This window comes from Euprymna scolopes, chromosome 2 (genome assembly GCF_053919585.1).
Source record: "Euprymna scolopes isolate OS-2025 chromosome 2, ASM5391958v1, whole genome shotgun sequence".
Classification (NCBI taxonomy): Eukaryota; Metazoa; Mollusca; class Cephalopoda; order Sepiida; family Sepiolidae; genus Euprymna; species Euprymna scolopes.
In genome coordinates this window covers 162,198,077-162,218,836 of record NC_136483.1, presented here as the reverse complement: position 1 = coordinate 162,218,836, position 20,760 = coordinate 162,198,077, and the positions used below count along the sequence as shown (strand labels likewise).

At 33.1% G+C, this 20,760-nt stretch overlaps 1 protein-coding gene across 8 annotated transcripts in view; it reads left to right on the top strand.

Annotated features, from left to right (window-relative positions):
* Positions 1–20,760, top strand: part of LOC145298110 (syntaxin-7-like) — a 156,438-nt gene that overhangs the window by 56,287 nt on the left and 79,391 nt on the right. For all 8 annotated transcript variants that reach the window (XM_080144304.1, XM_080144302.1, XM_080144300.1 and 5 more), the window contains exons 3-9: positions 417–491; positions 2,678–2,747; positions 5,147–5,246; positions 9,545–9,688; positions 12,018–12,067; positions 15,507–15,597; positions 19,935–20,007. In XM_080144304.1, the coding sequence (XP_080000430.1) occupies positions 417–491; positions 2,678–2,747; positions 5,147–5,246; positions 9,545–9,688; positions 12,018–12,067; positions 15,507–15,597; positions 19,935–20,007 (603 nt within the window). The remainder of the gene's footprint in view (positions 1–416; positions 492–2,677; positions 2,748–5,146; positions 5,247–9,544; positions 9,689–12,017; positions 12,068–15,506; positions 15,598–19,934; positions 20,008–20,760) is intronic.

Below are 20,760 nucleotides of genomic sequence, written 5' to 3'. Positions count from 1 at the left end.
GGCAAAGTCAATGAAATAGATGATAGTCTTTTGCTAGTAGCTCAAGTGATGCTCAAGTATTCTTCAAAAAATGAAAATTTGGTCAGTACATCCTCAATCTGGGCGAAATCTTACATGAAAAATTATCAATTCGTTTTGTTTTTTTTTTGTTTATCTTCAAGTATACAAAAATTCAATGTTTACCATAACACCTGTTTTTTTCCCTGAAAATTTGAACAAATTCAAGAACTTCTATCTTGAATATTCTTTACTGATGATTTCAGTGTAAAAATCAATGCAGCTATTTAAATTCATTGTTGTTAATGCATTGTGATGTTTTTGTTTCCTTACTTAAAAAAACTGAGTCAGAATTTTTATATTTTCAACTTATTTTCCATTTTTCAGAATTAATGTTTTTTGTTTTTTTTCAATTTCAGACAGTGACAATGGAGGAGAATTTATCAAACTTTCAAAAGCAGTTAGCACCAACATTCAAAAAATGGTTCAGAATGGTATGTTCTTTGACTTTTAGCATAATTTACTTTTACTAGTGTTGTAATGAAAAACACAAAAATGTCAGTGCTCCTTTTCACCAACGCTGCAATTCCTACCAGTTCCTTAACTTAAACTGTAATTCATAACACCAACTCTCAATGTCTACGTTCTCTCTCTCGGTTGTCCCAAACTCTTCTATCTATCCACTCCAATTTGTCCCTATAGCCACTATTCCCCTCATATGCAAATTAATGCCACATTTATATAAAGAATCCATTTACAAACTTCAATCTTTTTCTTTTTTTTTTCCCCCCAATCCTGTCACTTGTGTGAGTAGTATTTTTCATTACCTTTGCCATTTCTAATTTACAGAAGTTACAGAAAGTCTGTGTTTGATACTGTGGCTATGACCTCCACAACACTTTTTTTTTTTTTTTTTTTTATTATCTAAAAGTCCTCTAAATAATCAAGGTATGACCTTTAAACACGTCCAGTATTGAGGCCTCATTTGGGAGCTGTGGGGAATATGGAGTTTTCCCTTATTTACCATTGCTCCCTGTATACCACTATCAGCCGGTCACTGAAGTGTGACCGACAGACGTGTTATAGTAAATGTCTTAAAGCGGTCTCATGAAGATGGGCCAGTCATTAGGGTCTGTGTAGCAAGAAGAAAATCATACCTGAGATGTTGGATCTGGGTTTGGCTCCTCCTTTCTTTTCTCAAGATGATTTCTTCACCCTGGTGGCATTCTGGTGGGAATCTTCATCTCTTTGTCCTCAGGGCCGCCTTTCGACTTCAGACATTTATGAAGGCATTCATGGCAGACACAAAAAAACGACACGCGACACAATTGTAATATACGTAAGGTATAACTAACTATTTTATTTTACATTAGAGATACAATATATATTACAATTAATTTTTACAATTAAAACTGGACAATAGGCTTTTCAAAGCTAACTAACCTACCCTAACTAGTGTTGAGGGAGGGGGTGGCCCTCCTCATTTACGGAGAGACAGACTATGCGTCCTCACATCATGGTGGTCATGCAGGAAAGAGACAGAAAGATAGCAAGGGAATTATGGGAAGGGATTTTTTTGTATCTCTACGCTCATGGACAAATTACCACCCGTCCATGCTGCAGAGTGTGTTAGAAACAGTGGCACAAGGAAATAGTGCCACACCTGATCCACTTTGGCTTGAAGTGGTAAGACCTGTTAGGGCATATGGTGTTACCAGATCAGGCTGCCTGAAGATACTGGCTTCCTAACCTAAAATACACCAAATATTGATTTTTATTTATTTATTTTTTTTCCCTTTTCCTTTGCCAAACTCAACCATGTTCTGCAAAGTCAAAAACAAAAACAATTTTTTTTTTACAAAGCAATAAAACCGTGCACTATGAGTAAATATTTGAAAATATAAAGAACTTGAAGTATAAAAACTTTTTCCAAACTTACTGAATTTAGCATTAAAATACCCGAAATAGGTTGATATGCTATAAAGCAATGAATCGACGATCGAACAAAAATTGTCATTAATGAACATATTTTAAAACTATCTGCTAGCCATGAAAAAAAAAGAGGTTTATGCTTCATACTGGTGTTATCAATTTTATTGAATAATTACAGAGGCCCGATCCGATCAATTGGCTGCTTACATCATATCATCTATAAGTTTATTCCCAACTGTATAATTCTATCTGATTCTTCTAATGATCAAAACTTTTGTATTTTCTTCACAAAACAATCTTGTTAAAAACAAAGATTACCACTGCTAAAGAGTAGTGTTTTTTAGGAGTAATGTTTTCTAAGTATTGCCCCCTAATCTCTCTGTAAAATTTTCTTCTAGGAGTAATGTTTCCATTCACTGAAATTTTTTTTTTTTTTTTTTAAGATTAACATATGCAAAGAATAACGTTTTCTGGGAATAGAAAATATCCTGCCTATAGTATTTCATTTAACACCTTTATTCAGCATTAAATAAAACTCATAGATTGCTGATATGTCGTAAAAAGTAAACAAACAAAATTTTTTGGACTCTTCCCTTTTATTCTGCATTTTTTGTTCTATTTTTGACTAAATTAAATAGAATCGCGTTAAATTTTATAGCAAAATGATTTACCATAACTTAATTATTTATTTTTTTAAATATTGTTTTTTCTCTTCTTTGTAATTATTTATTTTATTTTTCTTTAACAGTTGCTGGGTTACAGAAACTGGTTTCAGAAATTGGAACACCCAGAGATTCCACAGAAAAACGCGAAAAACTGTAAGAACTTAAACATATGTTGATTTCTAATATATGAAGTAAAAACAGTCGGATTCTTGATGATAGACCTACATAACATTGCATTTGACAAATTGATGTTTGATTCTAACTAGCCATTCATTTATGTATATTTTCGGACTATTATAACATCTGATAAATCAATATTTGATTCTAACTAGCCATTTATTTATGTACATTTTCCATCCATGTTATTCACATCTGATGAATCAATATTTGATTCTGACTAGCAATTTATATAAATTTTCGGTCCATGTTATTTACATAAAATACAAATTTGCTTCATTTTAATGATTATATATATCCAATCCAATATTTTCTTTAGAACAAATGTACTCTATGGTTTTCATTGGTTAATCAGTCTTTGTTGCCAATATACAAAATTGTGAATGATTATTGAAATCTGTTCAGTTGTGAGTAATATCAAAACGCATTTCACTTTAACTAGTACATGACCAAATCTTAGGAGATTAACCTCTTATTTTTGTTATATCAGATTGGTGCAAAAGGTTTTGCTGATTTTAAAATTTATCTTAAAAATGAAAAATTGTTTTGAAAATCTTTATTCATAACATTAATGACCTTCGATATCTATAGCTTGATTCCCTCTCTCAACGAGGTTATAAATGCTTTGCTTGTAAAATTCTTTAGGTTTTGAAATGAAATATGAATCTAAATCCTGTTCAATCTCCTTGGGATGTTAACCTAAGGCCATCAAAATGGTTTTGTGATCCTTGAAATAAGTGATAATCTGAGGGAGCTAGGTCAAGAGAATATGCAGGATGAGGCAAGATTTTGTAACCAACTTCTTTTAGATCTTTGTTGTGTAGTGTTGTGAGGATGAGCATTATCATGATGGAAGATAACTCCCTTTCTGTTGACTAAAGATCATTTCCAGGTCGACATGGGCAAGAATATTGCAGAAAAATATAAATAATGCTTTAATAATAATCTAAAAAAAACTTATAAATTAGTCATGGTGATATATTTAAATAATAATATGCATAAAATAAATTACAATGGGTAAAAATGCCTCTTCTACAAACATGTGCAAACCTTTGTACCAATCTGATATTATAATAATTATTACTATCGGGACTTGTGGAAATTCCACAGCATACTCCTTCACATGTAATACATTGATGTTGGCATTCTATAAATGTTCCGCATAAACGGAGACACTCTAATATTATTATAGCTCTTTTGTTAAAACTGCAAAAGTATTTATCTAAGCTAGCAGGGACACTCAGTGTATCCCGGTTGTCAAGTACGCTTAAATATGATATTTCAATTCTTGCAGATTTTGTATATATACAGTTAATGTTCTATCGATTTTTATATATTATAAAGTTGTGATTTCAAAAATAAAAAATATATCCGTATGACTTGAGTGCATCAGCTTGAATCGAAACCAAAAACAAAACTTATGAAAAAAATATATATATATATATATATATATATATGTGTGTGTAACTTGAGTTCCTTCAGCTATAACCAAAACTTATGAAGAATTCTTGGTAAAATTATTTTTAAAAGAATGGATTACTGGGGTGTCATCAGCGATAATTGAAACCAAAACAATGGGATAGTATCATAGTAATCATTAGTATTGGAGATTTGATAGTGTCTTACTTAAGGGGGCGGTTTGTCAGGAATTTGTTTATGTTGGGCTTGAAGACATCCAAGTTGTAGTCAGGTGGGAAACAGGCAAACGGAAAAGAGTTCCACAGTCGTGCACTTCTAAGAAAGAAGTTTTGCTCATGGAATTTAGGTTTTGATTTAGGCACAGATAAAGAGTGAGGAAAATTAATGACAGTAGTTTCAGCTAGACAGGTGTTTTTTGTGAAAGATTGGTGAGGGGGACCAGAGATTGGAGCTCAGACGAGCACTTGCCATGGAAATAACGATAAAACAAAGACAGGCTTGCAACATCTCTTCTGTAGGAGAGAGGCTGCAGGGAAGAGAAAAGTTTCTTAGCATGTCTCGAATACAGTCCAAGTTCTGTAACCATACATGAAGATAGTAAGAATTATTACAGCTCTGTATACCTGAAGTTTGATTTACAGCTGGATTCCTCTGTGTTCTCACACAATGGATCGGAGATGTTTAAAGGCCGTTATCTTATAGTCAACCTCATTGTCCGTGTACTGCCCTTTACAAGGAATGTAATCAAACAAAGGTCAATGACTCCAAAAGTTTCCACTACCACTGGAGTAAGAATTAATCTTCATGCTTCTTGATGAAGTTAGCTGTGTACATAAAATAAATCATTTCTTAGATCCCCACCCCAAGTGTTATATTGTAAAAGATTAAATGACCTTTGTAAAATCAATATTCAAGCTGTTTTGTTTATTTATTTATTTTTGTTTGTTTGTTTGCAGACACCAAACTCAACATTACACAAATCAGTTGGCAAAGGAGACCACATCATTCCTGAAGGACCTTGCTCATCTTCCCCAGCCATCTTCAGCATCAGATCAAGTACGGAAAACAAAACCATCTTTTTAGTAGAGTTTGTGTGATACTATTAACATTCCCCATCCTCAAAGTATTAAAAAGATTTAAAAAAAAAAAAAAAAGAAAATTTTTTAAAGCAGAGGGAGTAAGTTTATCAGCAGAATAAAAGGTATAGGAAGTGAGGTTAGTAGAAAGATAATGGAGAAGTTGCTCACCAAGGCACACAAATTTGTTTGAAAATAGGATAGTTAATCAAGGTGTGGCAGTAAGTAGCTCAAAAGATTGGCCATAGAGGTTAATATATTTAGTTTACGGACAGTTTTAGGAGTTTGGCGACAGTTTACAGACAGTCTTGAATTTCTGACCATTAAGGACAGTTAAAGACAAATTGTGGCTCTGAGCAGATGAGATCAATTGATCAACTGACTGGGGAATATGGCGTTGACAGAAAACTAAAATGTGAACCTTAGCAGTTGGAGGGTTGTTTCCCACGATTGTATCACACACACACACCAAAGCCCAACTGATGTCCACACAATATGTTGGAGTTTCTGTGTTTTGATTGCAGTTTATTTACAAGATTTTAAGAAATGAAAATGTTTTTCACTTTCTTTTTCATCTTGTATTCTTTTACACTTTCAATCCCCGGGGAGTTTATCGTTAAGTTTGTGCTGTGGGAACATTTCAGGAAGGTCTTTTATTGTTTTGGCATGAGCTCACCAGGGATATGACAGTTACATACTCTGGTTTGAACAGTGGCCGATGATTGCTTAAATGTTTAAGCTCGTGTTGTTAAAGATTCTTAAACACAATGGCCTGATGCTGCCCTAGTAAGTAATATGGTTGTTTGCTTGGTGTCATAAATTATCTCCAGAAAATTGCCTGATTTTATTATGGACATTGGCAATTGAACACTTTGTAAAAAATGAAGCAAAAAATAGTATTTTTTATTTTCTGGAAAACAAATATGAAGAGTATAAGAAGGCTATAGCAATGCAGGAAATGGGTGTTGAAGTGATGTGATGTATGAACAAAAAGACAAACAAACAAAGATTTTGTAGGTTTTTTTTTCCTTTATTTTTATCTCCTTTTATCTATTTATTTTCCAAAAAACAATCACAAATACAAATCAGTAAATATGGACTTACTGTTTGAGATGACTGAGATGGTGGAAGTCTTTAATATTTTAAGAATATCATCTCTTTTTCAAAAAGAAAGAAACCAAAAGAATGTTTTTAAAAAAAAAAAAAAAAAAAAATTGTATCTGTGATTGCTTTTGGAAAATATATATGAAGATAAAAAATAACTCCTTCAAGACCTTCGTTCATTTGTCTATTTTTGTTCATCACTTCAACACCTAGTTTCCTGCATTTTCATGGCCTTCTTTTACTCTTACATTATTTATTTACCAGCAATGCTTCAAGCAAACTACTTTTCCCTTTTATTCTGGGGAAACATAATTAATAAAAACTCATCTAGCTGGCTTGCACACAATCGCAGTGCGAGAAAGAAAAAAACTAAATCTGCCTTTTTTTCGTCAGTCGACAGTGCAGGGAGAGAAAGAAAGAAACAAGCTGAAAAAGGAGAGATAGAAATGTTAGTCACTTACTGGTTGCATTGTACTCAGTTCAACAAACATCGAGCATCAGATGCTGTCAGGTTCAACTTTCGACAGTCCTTCGAGCGATTTCATGAACATCTGTTAAACTCAGTTAGGATCAGATTTGAATGACAACACGCTTGTCAATGGAGACAATGCAGTTGTCTTGATTTACTTGCTCCCCATGAGATAAAGTTAAGCACAAGGTTGGTCTTCAATATGGGGAAATCTAGCCTCCTACTAAGGGGCGCCCATACATGAATGTTATCATTGAACGATTTCCCTGCAGACTAGAAGAGATTTTTTCAAATCCAATGTCAGCAAGTACAGGGTGGAACAATAATGGTGTCGCTCTAAAGAAAACAACACTACAGCTTTATTTTAAAACTTTTATTCAAAATTCAATTCAGGTAACTTGATTTTGTAGTAGAGTTGACATCTATTCAATGTAGCCGCCTTCAGCCTCACTCACCATCTCAATACAGATCTGCAACCGCCGGCTGGAGTTTGGCGGATGGCGGCGATCAGGCTGGCATTGGTGTTGTGGGGGGTCATGTTGGTGATGTTCTCGACATATGACCAAATGAAGTAGTCCAGCGGGTTCAGGTCAGAGAAGGAGTGGAGAGGGGGGGGGCTATGAGAAAAGGGTACAAAGTCATAGCACTCCTTCTGAAGCCAAGCCTGGGTATCTTTGGACTCGTGAGCCTGCGCCGAGTCTTGCTGCTACACCCAGGGTCTGCCAGTAGCCACCTGATTGCAATTCCACCAGGGGATCACCACACTCTGCAGCACATCCAGGTACACTTTTGTGTTGACTTTCAAACCAGCTTCGAAGATGTGAGGTAGCATTATGTGGCCCTCACCTGAAATCACACCAAAGACCATAACCGTGGCCGGAAACTTTGTTTTCATCATCCCAGACACATCCGTTATTCATGGCAATCCAGCGATGTATTTTGAGGGTGCTGGCAATGGTCCTATTGCCATAACTTGGATTGATAGAGAGCATGAGTTGTAAAGTGGCACATCTCCGTTCTAGTTCGTTGAATATTGTGTCACTTTCAGACCTGATAGAAGGCTCCTATCGCTCTTGGAGTTTGTACACAAATGGCCAACTAATTGATGATCTGCAACAAAAAATGAAAACCGGTTTTCATCAAACGAAAATGGAATAATAATTTTCAACCCAAATCGTTTACTAAACTTCCTCCAAACTCACCTTGACATACAGGAAAATAAAGAATACCTACTCTACTAAGACAACCCCCCCCCCCCCCCAAAAAAAAATTATTTGACCTTTAATGACCATGTAGCTGTTGTTAGGCCAATAAACTGAATCTCTATCTTGAGTAGTCAGTTTCTGGGTGGTCGAATGGGGATAACTGAGAAAGACCAAATCTAAAATTTACGGTCAAAAGTATGTATATTCCAGTCTATGGACAAGGGATGGAGTTAGAGCCAGCCCTTAGATAATGAGGTATTGAGAATCAGTTGGAATTGTGCACCTCTCCAGTATGTATCCAACTGATTCTCAGTACCTCATGCTCTAAGAGCTGGCTCTAACTCTGTCCCTTGTCCATAGACTGGAATATACATTCTTTTGACCGGAAATTTTAGATTTTGGTCTTTCGCAGTCGACCACCCAAAAACTGACTACTCAAGATATTCACTAGAGATAACAACCAGCCAGTATCCACTCAAAAGGCTTATCTGGAGACTATTTAGGAATATTAATTTTTCTTTTTATTAAGTAGGTTGGTTTCAGCGCGATTACCCATTTAATGAAGCACTTATTTTATTTTAAATAAAAAACAATTTCTTGAGTGGACCAACTCGGATATTTTCAATTCTTTCTGTAGGCTCTTTGCTCCGTGTTAAATATTACTCACTTGCAGCAAGTATGATATGCGCATGCATCAAACATTAAAAATGCAACTGCATAGTGTTTGTTTAATTTTCAACAGAATTTGGCTTTCTTCTGAATCTTAATTTATTTGGAATAAAAATGATGTATAATTTGTTTGATCTTAGTTGATTCACTTCTGTATCCTCCTCAATTTACTCTACGTTGCAGTTTTATACATACATATTTTAGCCTTATTTCCGATCTTGTTTGATTCCGTATTTACCAAAACTTATGATGCATAGATTTTAGTTTGACTTGTAGTTAAAATATTTTATGTTATAATTAATTTATAATTAGTACCGAAATTAAGTCTTTAAACAAGAAAGTTAAATTAAAAGAAATAAGGCTAAAAATTTTCTGATTCCAACACAGATTCCAATATCTCAAAGTTTGGATTTTTCTGATTCTGGTTAATTGTCCCAACTGTAGTGTGTACATTTGTTTTAGTTAAATAATTTGTACAGCCTCCTTTCTCACTTTTTTTTTCTTTCTTCAAAATTTGTATAATGTGATTCTAGTATTATTTAAAATCAAATATTTTTCATTTTATAATTAGTACTAGAAATAGGAAATTAAGTTTTAAACAACAAAGTTAAATTAAAGAATTTTTGGGATCAGAAATAAGGAAAAAAAATTTTCATTTGCGATAAAGATCTTAATACCTTAAATTCTGATTTTTCTAATTAATCGTTTCAACTTTAGTGTGTACATTTGTGTTGTTTAACTCGTGCTAATTATAATACTAATTTTTGTTAAATAATTTATACCATCTCCTTTCTCACTTTTTTTATCTTTTTTTTACCTTTTTCATTTTAGCGGCAACGTAAAATGCAAAATGAACGATTGCGCACAGAATTCAGTGATGCCCTGAATCATTTCCAGACTGTTCAGCGAACCGCTGCTGAGAAAGAACGAGCGAGTGTATCTCGGGCCCGGGCTCACTCTGGTTATGGAGTAGCGGTTAGCAGATTTTTGTCTATTTTTCAATTGTGGCAATTTTTTTTTTCTTTATATAAAAAGATATTTTTTGTGCTTGCTTTATAACCCAGTGAATTTCCATTGACTTGATGTTCATAAATTAATATTTTGTAAGATAGTATTTATGAAACATACAAGTTATTAATATTGATTTTTATGCAAATGTTATCACAAAAGTTTTATTTGGATAAATATATAGTAAAAATATTTTGGTTCCTGTCCAGAATTTCTCCCTACATTAAAAATAAAATTTTTTTTATCTGTATGTATCCATGATGAAACGTAAATATATTTTAAAAGTAATGTAAATTTAGTTTGTTTTTTTTTTGTTTTTTATTATTATAAAAAAAATCAAATTTTATGAGTAACCAAGGAGTGACTATCTCGCCTGTCATTTTGAAAATAATCTCAAGAAATAAAGGGAGATAACTCAACAGTAATTTATAATTACATGATTTTTGTAATGCATATTAATTTCTATTAATTGCTTAGAAATTGTTTTCTTTATAAATTTTCTTTATAAAAATAAAACTACTTGATCAATTTCTGTCAGTTTTGGAATATGATATATTCGTTTTGCCATGACTACATACATCATGTAGATTTTTTTTTTTTTTTTTTTTATTTTTACTTTAGGAGGAATCTTGGGCAAGAACCAATTTTTAAATTAATTTATTTTAACAATGTTGTACGTCTCTGTACTTGAAAAAAAGAAAAAACATTTTTGTCAACTTTGTTATTTTCAGAATTTTATTTGAAAACATTTGTATTTTAGAATTTAATTTTATGTGTTTTATCCAGAGGATAAAAAGCTTACCTAAGAACTCTTTCCAGGCTTGGCTTGTCTTGTCTGATAACTAGGGCTAGGATAACAGCATATTCTTGGGACCTTAAGCCATCCAGTGGTGAGGGCCCCAATTGGAAAATGTGGAGTTAGCCTTTAGTTGCCATTGCTTCCAGATCCACTTTGGCTCAGTGTTAGTGCTACCAAATCAGGCTGTCTGAAGATACTGGCTTCTTGACAAAAAATACACCAAACATTGATGTTGTTTTTTTCCTTTCCCTTTGCAAAACAGAAATCATGTTCTGCAAAGTCAAAAACAAAAACATGTTACTTTTACAAAACAGTCAAACCAAACACCATAAATATTGAAAGATATAAAAATCTTGACTTATGAAAACTTTCTTCAAAATTACCAGATTTAGCATTAAATAACCGGAAAAAGGGTTGATATGCTGTAAAACAAAACAACCAAGCCAAACTTTGACATTTTTGAAAATCTAAAGAACTTGAAGCATAAAAACTTCTTCCAAAATTACTGGATTTGGCTTTAAATAACCCCAGGTCATGAGGATCACATATTCTTACTAGCTGCTTCATCATTCACTCCATGCCAATTTTTATATCGTAAATATGCTGGAAGGAAAAAATACTAACAAAATGGTTAGGTCAAATCAAATATCACCGTGTTACATGTGATGCTGTTTTGGTCTAAATTGTAAAATTTGACAATAACTTTATATATTAGATTAATGTCGTTTGTTACTTCATCTTTTTGTGATGACACAATCACACTCTCTAAGAATAATTAAATACCTTCATTATCTGTCAGTTATCAGAAGGGCTATGACAACAGCATATTCTTTTCATTGTTTTGACTCTCGAGTATATATCCGACACAGTTAATCAACCGAGAACCACATCACTCTATATAAAAGCATATAAGATATTAACGGATACACACTAGTCAAAACAATGAAAAGAATATGCTGTTGTCCTAGCCTTAGTTATCAGACAAGCCAAGCCTGGAAAGAGTTCCTAGGTAAGCTTTTTATCCTCTGGATCCAAAAAAGATTAGCCCAAAAGTAAGCCCCCTTCAAGAGTCTTATAGAGAAGGAAAGGAGGTTAAAAAGCTTTCTGACAAACAAATCTACACCCAAACAAATTTTTCGTCTTTGTTGGATTATTTTGCTTTTGAATTTATCATTGTTTTGAAGTGATTTTACTTCCATATCCCTTTTTTGTTATCATGAAACTTAATCATCTTTGATTCTTTTTAGCTCTTTACATTAAGTAGCTTCATGCCTTGTCTGGAGTGACTTCAGTTAAAAAGAAATTGATAACTATTGTTATTTGTTGGCTTTATAACTTGCTATATTTGGTGTGCTTATATTTTGCTTTCGTTAATTTTTACTTAAATAAAAAAAAATGCATGAACAGGCACAATCTCATTGCAACGTTGTAAAAATTTTGTTTGTTTTAATTTTATTTAATATGTAAGATAATTAAATCTTTCTAAATTTACTTCAGCATTTTGAACAGGAGGAGAAAAAAAGCGATGACCATTTAGTAAGTCCAGGGTAAGTTGATAATTTATTTTTTATTAGAAAATTATCCATTATAATGTCGTGCGGTTGTTGCCTAGAATTCAACAAAAATAAATAAATAAATACAGAAAAATCTTTGATATGAATACCAGTCATGGAACAAAAATCACCTAAATTGATCAAGTAGTTTTAGTTTTAAATAAATCAAATTTTGTAAGTAAGCAGAGATGGTGTGTCTCACTCCACCAATTTTTAATAAAGGGGGACAACTCGATTTAAATTAGAGATGCAAAAGCAGCCTTGTAATGGCTACGATTTACTATTACCTATTAAAAATCATAAAAAACGTTTTTCTATATAAACAAAAAATTACTGGATCATTTTACATAATTGTTGGAATATGACATTTTCATTCCATGAATTTTTTTTTTTTTTAAATAGGTTAAATTCTGAACAACCTGTTTTGAATATATTTATAGTGTTCATAAAAATTTTTACATTGATAAAAATCAAAAAATTTATTCAGACAACATCTTCAATATGATGTAAATATTGATGCATTTCACAAAAATTATGTAAGCTTGGTGTAAAAAATGCACACGTCAATTTTGGCACATTCACTTATTCATTGTCAATTGTATTGTTTTTTTTTTTTTTTTTGTTTGTTTTTTTTTTATTTTTGTACACTTTGACATTTGACATGCCCGCAGAAAAAAATCAAAAGGACTAAGTTTTGGTGGATGAGGAGACCATTCCACATGATCCCAATTTTCTATTCAATTGTATTTATATTTTTCTGTGTTTCATCAGCAATGCAGGATATGAAATTTCAGGGATTTTTAGGATACTATTTATTTTGGGTGTACACACACACACTAATATGTATATTAGTGATCCGACGATTCTAATATTTTTCCCGATTCCGCACTAAATTACTGATTCCAATTCTTTATAAATCTCTAAATATTTAACTATAGAATTGTATTTTTTCCTTGATTACTGTAAAAACACACATATTAAATGTGCAGATATTTTCCTAAACGTAAAAATATACTTGTGGAGGAAGATCTATCGATTGTAGCTTCACTGGTCATTTAAAATCAATAAGCATGTATTTTATCATTATTGCCAGCAATGGAAGATTTTGCTTTTAACAAAAATCAAATAAAAAAAAGACAATTAAGAGAATCGTTTTGGCATTGAAAAATCAGGAAAATTTTTTCCGATTCCGATACCCTCAAATATTCCGGTTTTCCCAATTCTGATTAATCGTCCCAACACTAATGTATATGATAATAAAAGGATAAAATCCGATGGTACGAATTAACAATGGAAAGGAAGACCAAATTACTCCACGTTTCATCCACTGTTTTGTGGGATTTTTCAAGAGTGAATAGCTAATATTTTTACTGTCGGGTGAAATATTGAGTAATATTGTCTTTTTTTTTTTTTGCATTGTTAAGTCAATATTTGTCATATTTTATTAAAAACCACAAATTGTAGCTAAATTGAATGTAAATGTTTAGACAACCTATACCACATTTGATTCGCATTTTATTCCTCTATAATTTTACCTGTTCATATTTGACTTTTAATTGAGAAGGCAAAAAGAAACTCTGCACAATGGAAATATGTTATTTAAATGTAACTTAAGAACATTAATGCAACAGGAATACAATGAACTCGTTAATATTTAGTAACATAGCCCTTCTGCAATTTGACAATCCGCAATCCTTTGGACATTCCTTGAATTAGTCTGACAATACTCCAATGAAAGAGCATCTCACTTTCATTTTTGTCCAAAGTTCTTCCAGATTTGAAATTTTATCATTGCGTAGCTGTTGCTTATAATGCCATACGTTTTCGATAGGATTAAGGTTTAGAGATTATGCAGGTCAATCCAAACACTGAATATCATGCTCTTTAAGTAACCTCTTATCATTGCCAGCTGTGTGAATGAGAGCCTTATCCTGAATGAAGATGGGATTATCATCCAAATTCCAACTAAAGTAGAGTAGAAAATGCTTAATCAAAATATTAAGTTACTTGGTCGAAATAATTTGACCTTGCAAGCGAACTATAGGCCCTGAACCATTGGCAATAATAACGCCCCACATCAAAACTGGAGCTCCATCACCTTGCAGCATTGAAACTCTGCACCTAGGATTAAATTCTTCATCCTTGCCTACCATCACTGCCTAGCCTATTGAACTTGCTTTCGTCGCTAAAAATCACTTTCGACTAATATGAAAAATCATGATCTTCATTGCATCTGACAAAGTCCAGATGGCGCTTTCTACCAAAATCATTGGCTTGTGTCTTGAAACACAGCCTCGCAAATTAAATTCATTCAATCTGTTCTTCTCTGTAGAAAGAGAGCACTTTTTCACAAGATTACACTGTTGTTGGATTTGAGGAGCCATTTCAAATCTGTTTCTGAGGCTGCAGATCTTGATAGCATTGTCTTCCCTGTAAGAAGTAACTCTAGGACAACCAGATTTATGGGCATCATGAACACTGCTGGTGTTTTGGTGCTTTTGGACAGTCATTTGTACCGTTTTTCCTTCATATTTTAATTTGCAGCAGATTTCTTGATTGGATAAACCAGAAAGGGGGAGATTAATGAGCTCCTGACAATCACTAAGAGAAAGTCAAGGCATATGGACTAAATGTTACATTGTATAACCTGGAACAACAACGATTAGAGATGTTTTGTTGTGCCTAAAAGGTGGATATTTTAAGCTAGCTTTATAAACTCATTTGTTGCTGCTGAGTTTTTTTGTTTTTTTTTGCCTTCTTGATTTGAATGGATTTTTTAAATTGATGCGAACACTAGGATACTTCAATTAAAAGTCAAATATGAACAGGTAAAAGTATAGAGGAATAAAAGGAGAATCAAATGTAGGTTGTTTAAAGTTAAATTTAATTTAGCTTAAATTTGCAGTTTTTTTGTTTATTTTAAATGACAAGTGCAGACTTTCTTTTTGGCGTCATTGTGTGTGTGTGTGTGTGTATGTATATATATATATATATATATATATATATAATTGTGTGTGGAAAAAGAAAACCTGAAAATTATTTATATATTCAATGTTTCATTTTTATTTGAAGAAATAACATAGAAGTCAATATTTGAAAAAATGTGGTGTGTTTGTGACATGAAAAGATATATATTTACTATTTCTTATATGAAAACATTATTAAAATGTTATATACAAGAAGAATGGCCATGCTAGGATGGGTAAAATAAATTCCCGAATAATTTTTCTTCACTTTTATGCCCCTTTTTATAAAAATTAAAATCAAAATATGATACTAAACCTTATGTCTAGATTCCTTATTTTGATTAAAATCTATATGTTGATTCTAGAAAATGTTGCTAATCTAAAAAGAAATGTTAATTCAGGTAATCTTGCTTCAAGTCTTATGACTATAGATCAAATTTAATGCAAAGCTGTGTTTCCATATTCAGATTTTCCCAAACCAGACAAGTGCTCCAAATGGAAGAAGATGTTGATCTTGAATTAATCCATGAAAGAGAAGAGGCCATCCGAAAGTTAGAGGTTTGTGTAAATTTGTTTTCCGTTGAAGCTTAATTTTTCTTAAGACAATTGTTTGCTTCTTGTGTGTGTGTGTGTGTCATCCACGACCTCCATTGTATGTTGCACGTAAACTCGACAATTTTTCCACATTACAACTGGCATGGTCCAGGATGTAATGCAGGCCAACGAAGAAGCCAGTTCAACCTGATTAGCATAAAGTGTTACAACGTGTGTGTTGCATAATTACCTGTACTTGTTCTTCAAGGAGCACCCTTAAATTCTCAACAGAATTATCCTTTTTAAAATAAAAGGATCAATTAGGTTTCAAGGACCCCCGAAAATAAGTAAAATGAAAAGGATAACTTTTGATCGATACTGATTGACTTTTGACGTGCATCGCATCTATAAAACAAACAGATAAAACCTGAATTTATTTTTTTGCCACAAAGTCAATTTTTAATATAGGGAAAGATTTATTTTAAGATAAGAAGTGAGGGTATATATTAAACATTTTTTGTTGAATATGGTTAAATTTGTGCTTATTTATGTATAAAAGTGCTAATCTCGATTAATCTCTATTAACTGCTAACTGTGCATCAAACAGATACTGTAATATTTAGTTTGTTACACTTTATAGTAAAGATCTGTACAAAATTACTGCCAGATTAGGCCAGTAGTTTCTGAGAAAACTGTTAAAGTAAATGCAGTATTGTGGTAACTAATCTGTTAGCCCCTAACTATGTATTGAACAGATGTTATATAGCTGTCTACATAAAGTCTATTCAATGTGTTTACTTTTGTATAATGTCATGTATATATACTGAGTATATAACACATGTGCATACGTAGCACGTTTATGATCATCTAGTGTTCATGTATGTTTGTATCACCGTCCATATCTTTTCTAAAATTTTGAGTGCATACTTGTTGATACGTGTGATGATGTCTAGTGTGCGTGTGCACATAATTTATAAGTATATATACAGTTCAACAAACACGGATATATAACGTTTTACAAACAGTTGCTTATGGAACAAACAAACACCTTTGCTTTGCCCCAGACAAAGGAAGGACATACCTTTTTGTAGTCGCAGTCATTGATATATAGCTCTAGATGCTTCTGAAAATGTAAGTCATTTTCCTCCCTAAAAAACTCAGGCAACCAAATTGTTTTTCCACATTTAAAACATTTATTCATGGCTGCAACTCTTTCCTCTCAGTGCATACTGTTTCTTCTCTTTTACTATCTTCCCAGTCGAATGCTTCCATGACTGTTGACTCCATTCTCAGACTTGAACTGTCTTCTAACTCTTCTGTCTACGTATATACAGTAGAACCCCGGGATATGACACTAAAAAATTAGTAACAAAATACAGTACAGTAATTGTCTGTATTTTTTTTTTTTTTCCTAGTGACATATGGCCGAGTTGTCCTAGACGTTGTTTCAAAGTTTACAGTTACCCAAAGGTGCTGAGTTCAATCCTGAACGAAGGCAGTGAAAAGTAACATTCAAAACAGAATCATCAACTATGTCCCAGAGCCTAGTTGGAGTCCAAACACAGTACCCTCGTAATAATAATAAAGGGTTGGGTTCGAGACTCCTAACAAACGGTTCCCCAGTTCGATACAAAACACCTGATGAAGGCCGGAAGGCAAAACGGCCGAAACGTTGTGACTATAACGACCAAGATGAGGAAGTCAGTCCGACAATCTCAATAAAAAAAAAAAAATACAGTACAGTATATAATACACATGTATTTAATCATTTACCATTATAAATAACACTGTAAGGTGGGCAAATACCCTAACCAAGGGCCGGAAAAACATTGTATTCCACATCGTAACCTGAAAAAAATCATATCCTAGGGCCACCGTATGCTGGAGTTCTGCAGTATAAAACTATCTTTAACTCTGACCATGTGACCACTAATTAATGCTACATAGCACAAAAAAAGTCACCTCCTCTTCATCATGTAATCCAATAACATTATAAATAACACCGTAAAGCGGGGAAAATACTGTAATCAGGAGCCGGAAAAAACATCATATTCCACACTGTAACTTAAAAAAAAATGTATCCTAGGGCCACTGTATCCTGGAGTTTCACTGCATATAAAACTATCTTTGGCTTTCTGACCACGTGACTACTAATTAATGCTAAAACTAAAATTCCCAAGTTTGTTTCCAACATTCCATTTGACCAAGTAAGATTCTTAATATATATTTTAGCTGTCATCCCATTTTTCCAAATTCCAAACCTTATCAAAATATCTTGTTTCCTTAACAATCATAATAATCGTTAGGTCATCTGGTGACACCTACCTGTTCATAATACAACACGGATACCATACTACTTAGTTCACTGCAACTTATTACAAAGATGCATACATTTTAGCCAGATCAGCCCAGGAGTTTGAGAAAAAAAAATGGAACAGACAAAAAGCAATATATAATAAAATTTGTTTAAACCAGTGGAATTATATGGAAAAGTTTATTTGAAGATTACAATTATTAAGTATTTGAATAGAAATTAATGCTTGAAAATTGCTGTACAAAACATATTACATAGAAACTGGAAGCTGGAAAAGTCTTCTCAATTATTAAATCATTTCTTTCTGATAGGTTTATAAGAGTAGTAGTTGAGGGGCAAAAATCAGAAGCTCACAGTATTAATGCCGGTGTCCCTCAGGGATCCATCCTGGGCCCAACTCTTTTCCTGATCTACATTAATGATCTTCCAAATCATATCCTTACATCATTTGTAGACATTTATGCTGACGACACTACCATTTATGGTACCACATCTAAGACAGTAAACGAGCATGTCCTCTCCAATTCTCTCTCCTCTGATCTTGAGCACGTAGTACAATGGGGAAAGGAGTGGCTGGTTACTTTTAATGCATCTAAAACCAAGCTTCTCTCTTTACATCATCAACATTCTAATCCACATTTGTCATCAATTGAAATGAATGGCTCTCGTCTTCAGGAGGCCTCAAGTTTTGACAAGCTTCTGGGCTTGACCATTACTCCTGATCTTAAATGGAACACGTATATCAAATCTGTTGCCAAGGCCGCTGGAAAAATGGTGGGATCTTTCTATCGATCCAGTAGATATCTCACTGCTGATGCTATTCTCTATCTATATAAGAGCCAGGTACGTCCAAGGATGGAATACTGTTGCCACATCTGGGCAGGAGCTGCTAGAAAGGACTTGTCCTGCCTTGATAGAGTTCAAAATAGACTTCGTAGCCTCGTAGGAGATGTCCTTTTCTCTTCCTTGCAACCTCTATCTCACAGAAGAGATGTTGCGAGTTTGTCTCTAATGTATCGTTATTTTCATGGAAAGTGTTCAACTGAGCTTCAATCTATGGTCCCCCCTCGCCAAACTTTCACAAGAAACACTCGTTTAGCTGTAAACACTATCAATAATTTCCCCCACTCTTTATCTGTGCCTAAACCTAAACGTAGATTCCATGAACAAAGCTTCTTTCTTAGAACTGCACGCCTGTGGAATTGTCTTCCGTTTTCCTGCTTTCCGGCTGACTACAATATGGTTTTGTTCAAGTCTAAAGTAAATAAGTTCTTGATGAGCCGTTCCATATAAGTTATTAAATTTACCAAATTTTCATTACTAATGATTACTATATTGACCAACTTCTACTGTACACTCTTTAACCCTTATCCTTGAGTGGCCTCTGGGCCTTGATAATGTGGTGATGTCTTTGTAAAAAAAAAAAAAAAAAAAAAAAAAGAAACTTACAGCATGAATAAATATTTAAACATTATTAAGAATTCTATGATACTTGGAGTACTCCTCCACAACATTGGCCTTTAAATTAAGGCGCTTCTACACTATTAGGATGAAATTTCAGAAATTATAAAACTGTATTTCACATGTAAACAATAGTATCTACGTATTCCTCGTATTTTTAAGATTATATCCAAAAATTATGAAAATCGATAAGGTAGAAAATTATTTATTAACGAAAATAAAAATTAGAATTTTATGAAAACGATTGTAAGAGACAGGAGAGTTCAAAAGGGAGGTAATTTTCCGTTTTGATTTAAACAAGATGGCAGCAAATTTTCATCTGTTAACATGATTAAAGTTTTTTTTTTTTTTTTTAATAATTCAGTAATATTCAGGTAATTTCAACTGCACAATTTGGAAGCTACTATTGTAATTTATTAGAATTGACAAAAACATCAGTAGAAACCATTGTTGTTTTTTTTTTATCTGAAAACTTCATTTATTGATTACAAAATTTCGTCCTAATAGTGTAGAAGCACCAAAATTAATTCTTTCATGGCTGGCATTGTGATTCTTAAAAAAAAAAACAATTTTTTCTTTTTATCAGGGTGACATAAAAGATGTGAACCAAATATTCAAAGAACTTGGCGTTTTAGTACACGAACAGGGAGAAGGAATAGGTGAGTGACATACCAATTATTCATTTATAATTTTTTGAAAAAAAATCAGTCAAAATATTAATTTTAATCTGATGACTAACTATTCTGGGTGCCCGGCGTTGCCCGGGTGTTTGGATATATGTTGTACAAAAAAAAAAAAAAAAAGTGGTAGTAGGCAGGCAGGCTCGAACCCGTACTGCAAAGGAGGAAAAGAATGTGAAAAAAAAAAAGTGACATCTTTGCTGTTGCGTCCATTGCAAAACTGGAAGTGAGGAAGGTTTAAATTAAGGCTAGTCAATCGGAAAGAGGGGATGGCTTTCGAAAATATCGGCAAAAGGGTGAAGGAATTTATGTTTTTAGTCAATTTTTCGATATTTGTCATCCGAAGTGTCGAGCTTCAAAACGATACTATATATAGGTCTGTCTAAAACTTTTGACAGAGGCGACAGATTTTCACGAGATCGTGAAAATCTGTCGCCTCTGTCGAAAGTTTTAGGCAGACCTATATACATACATACATTTAAGCAGATGGGTGAGATTTATATGATAGATGTTGGAACATTGGCTCTTCTCCCTGTTACCTCTTTATCACAGAAGAGACAAAGCATGTCTATCTCTGCTCTAGCGTTATTTTTTATAGCAGGTGCTTGATTGAATTTCAATCTATGGTCTTCTTCCCCTGTAAAACATTCACAACAAACACTCATCAGGCTTCAACCACTGCTAACAATTTCCCTTACATTATATCTATACCTACAACGAAATGTAAATTCA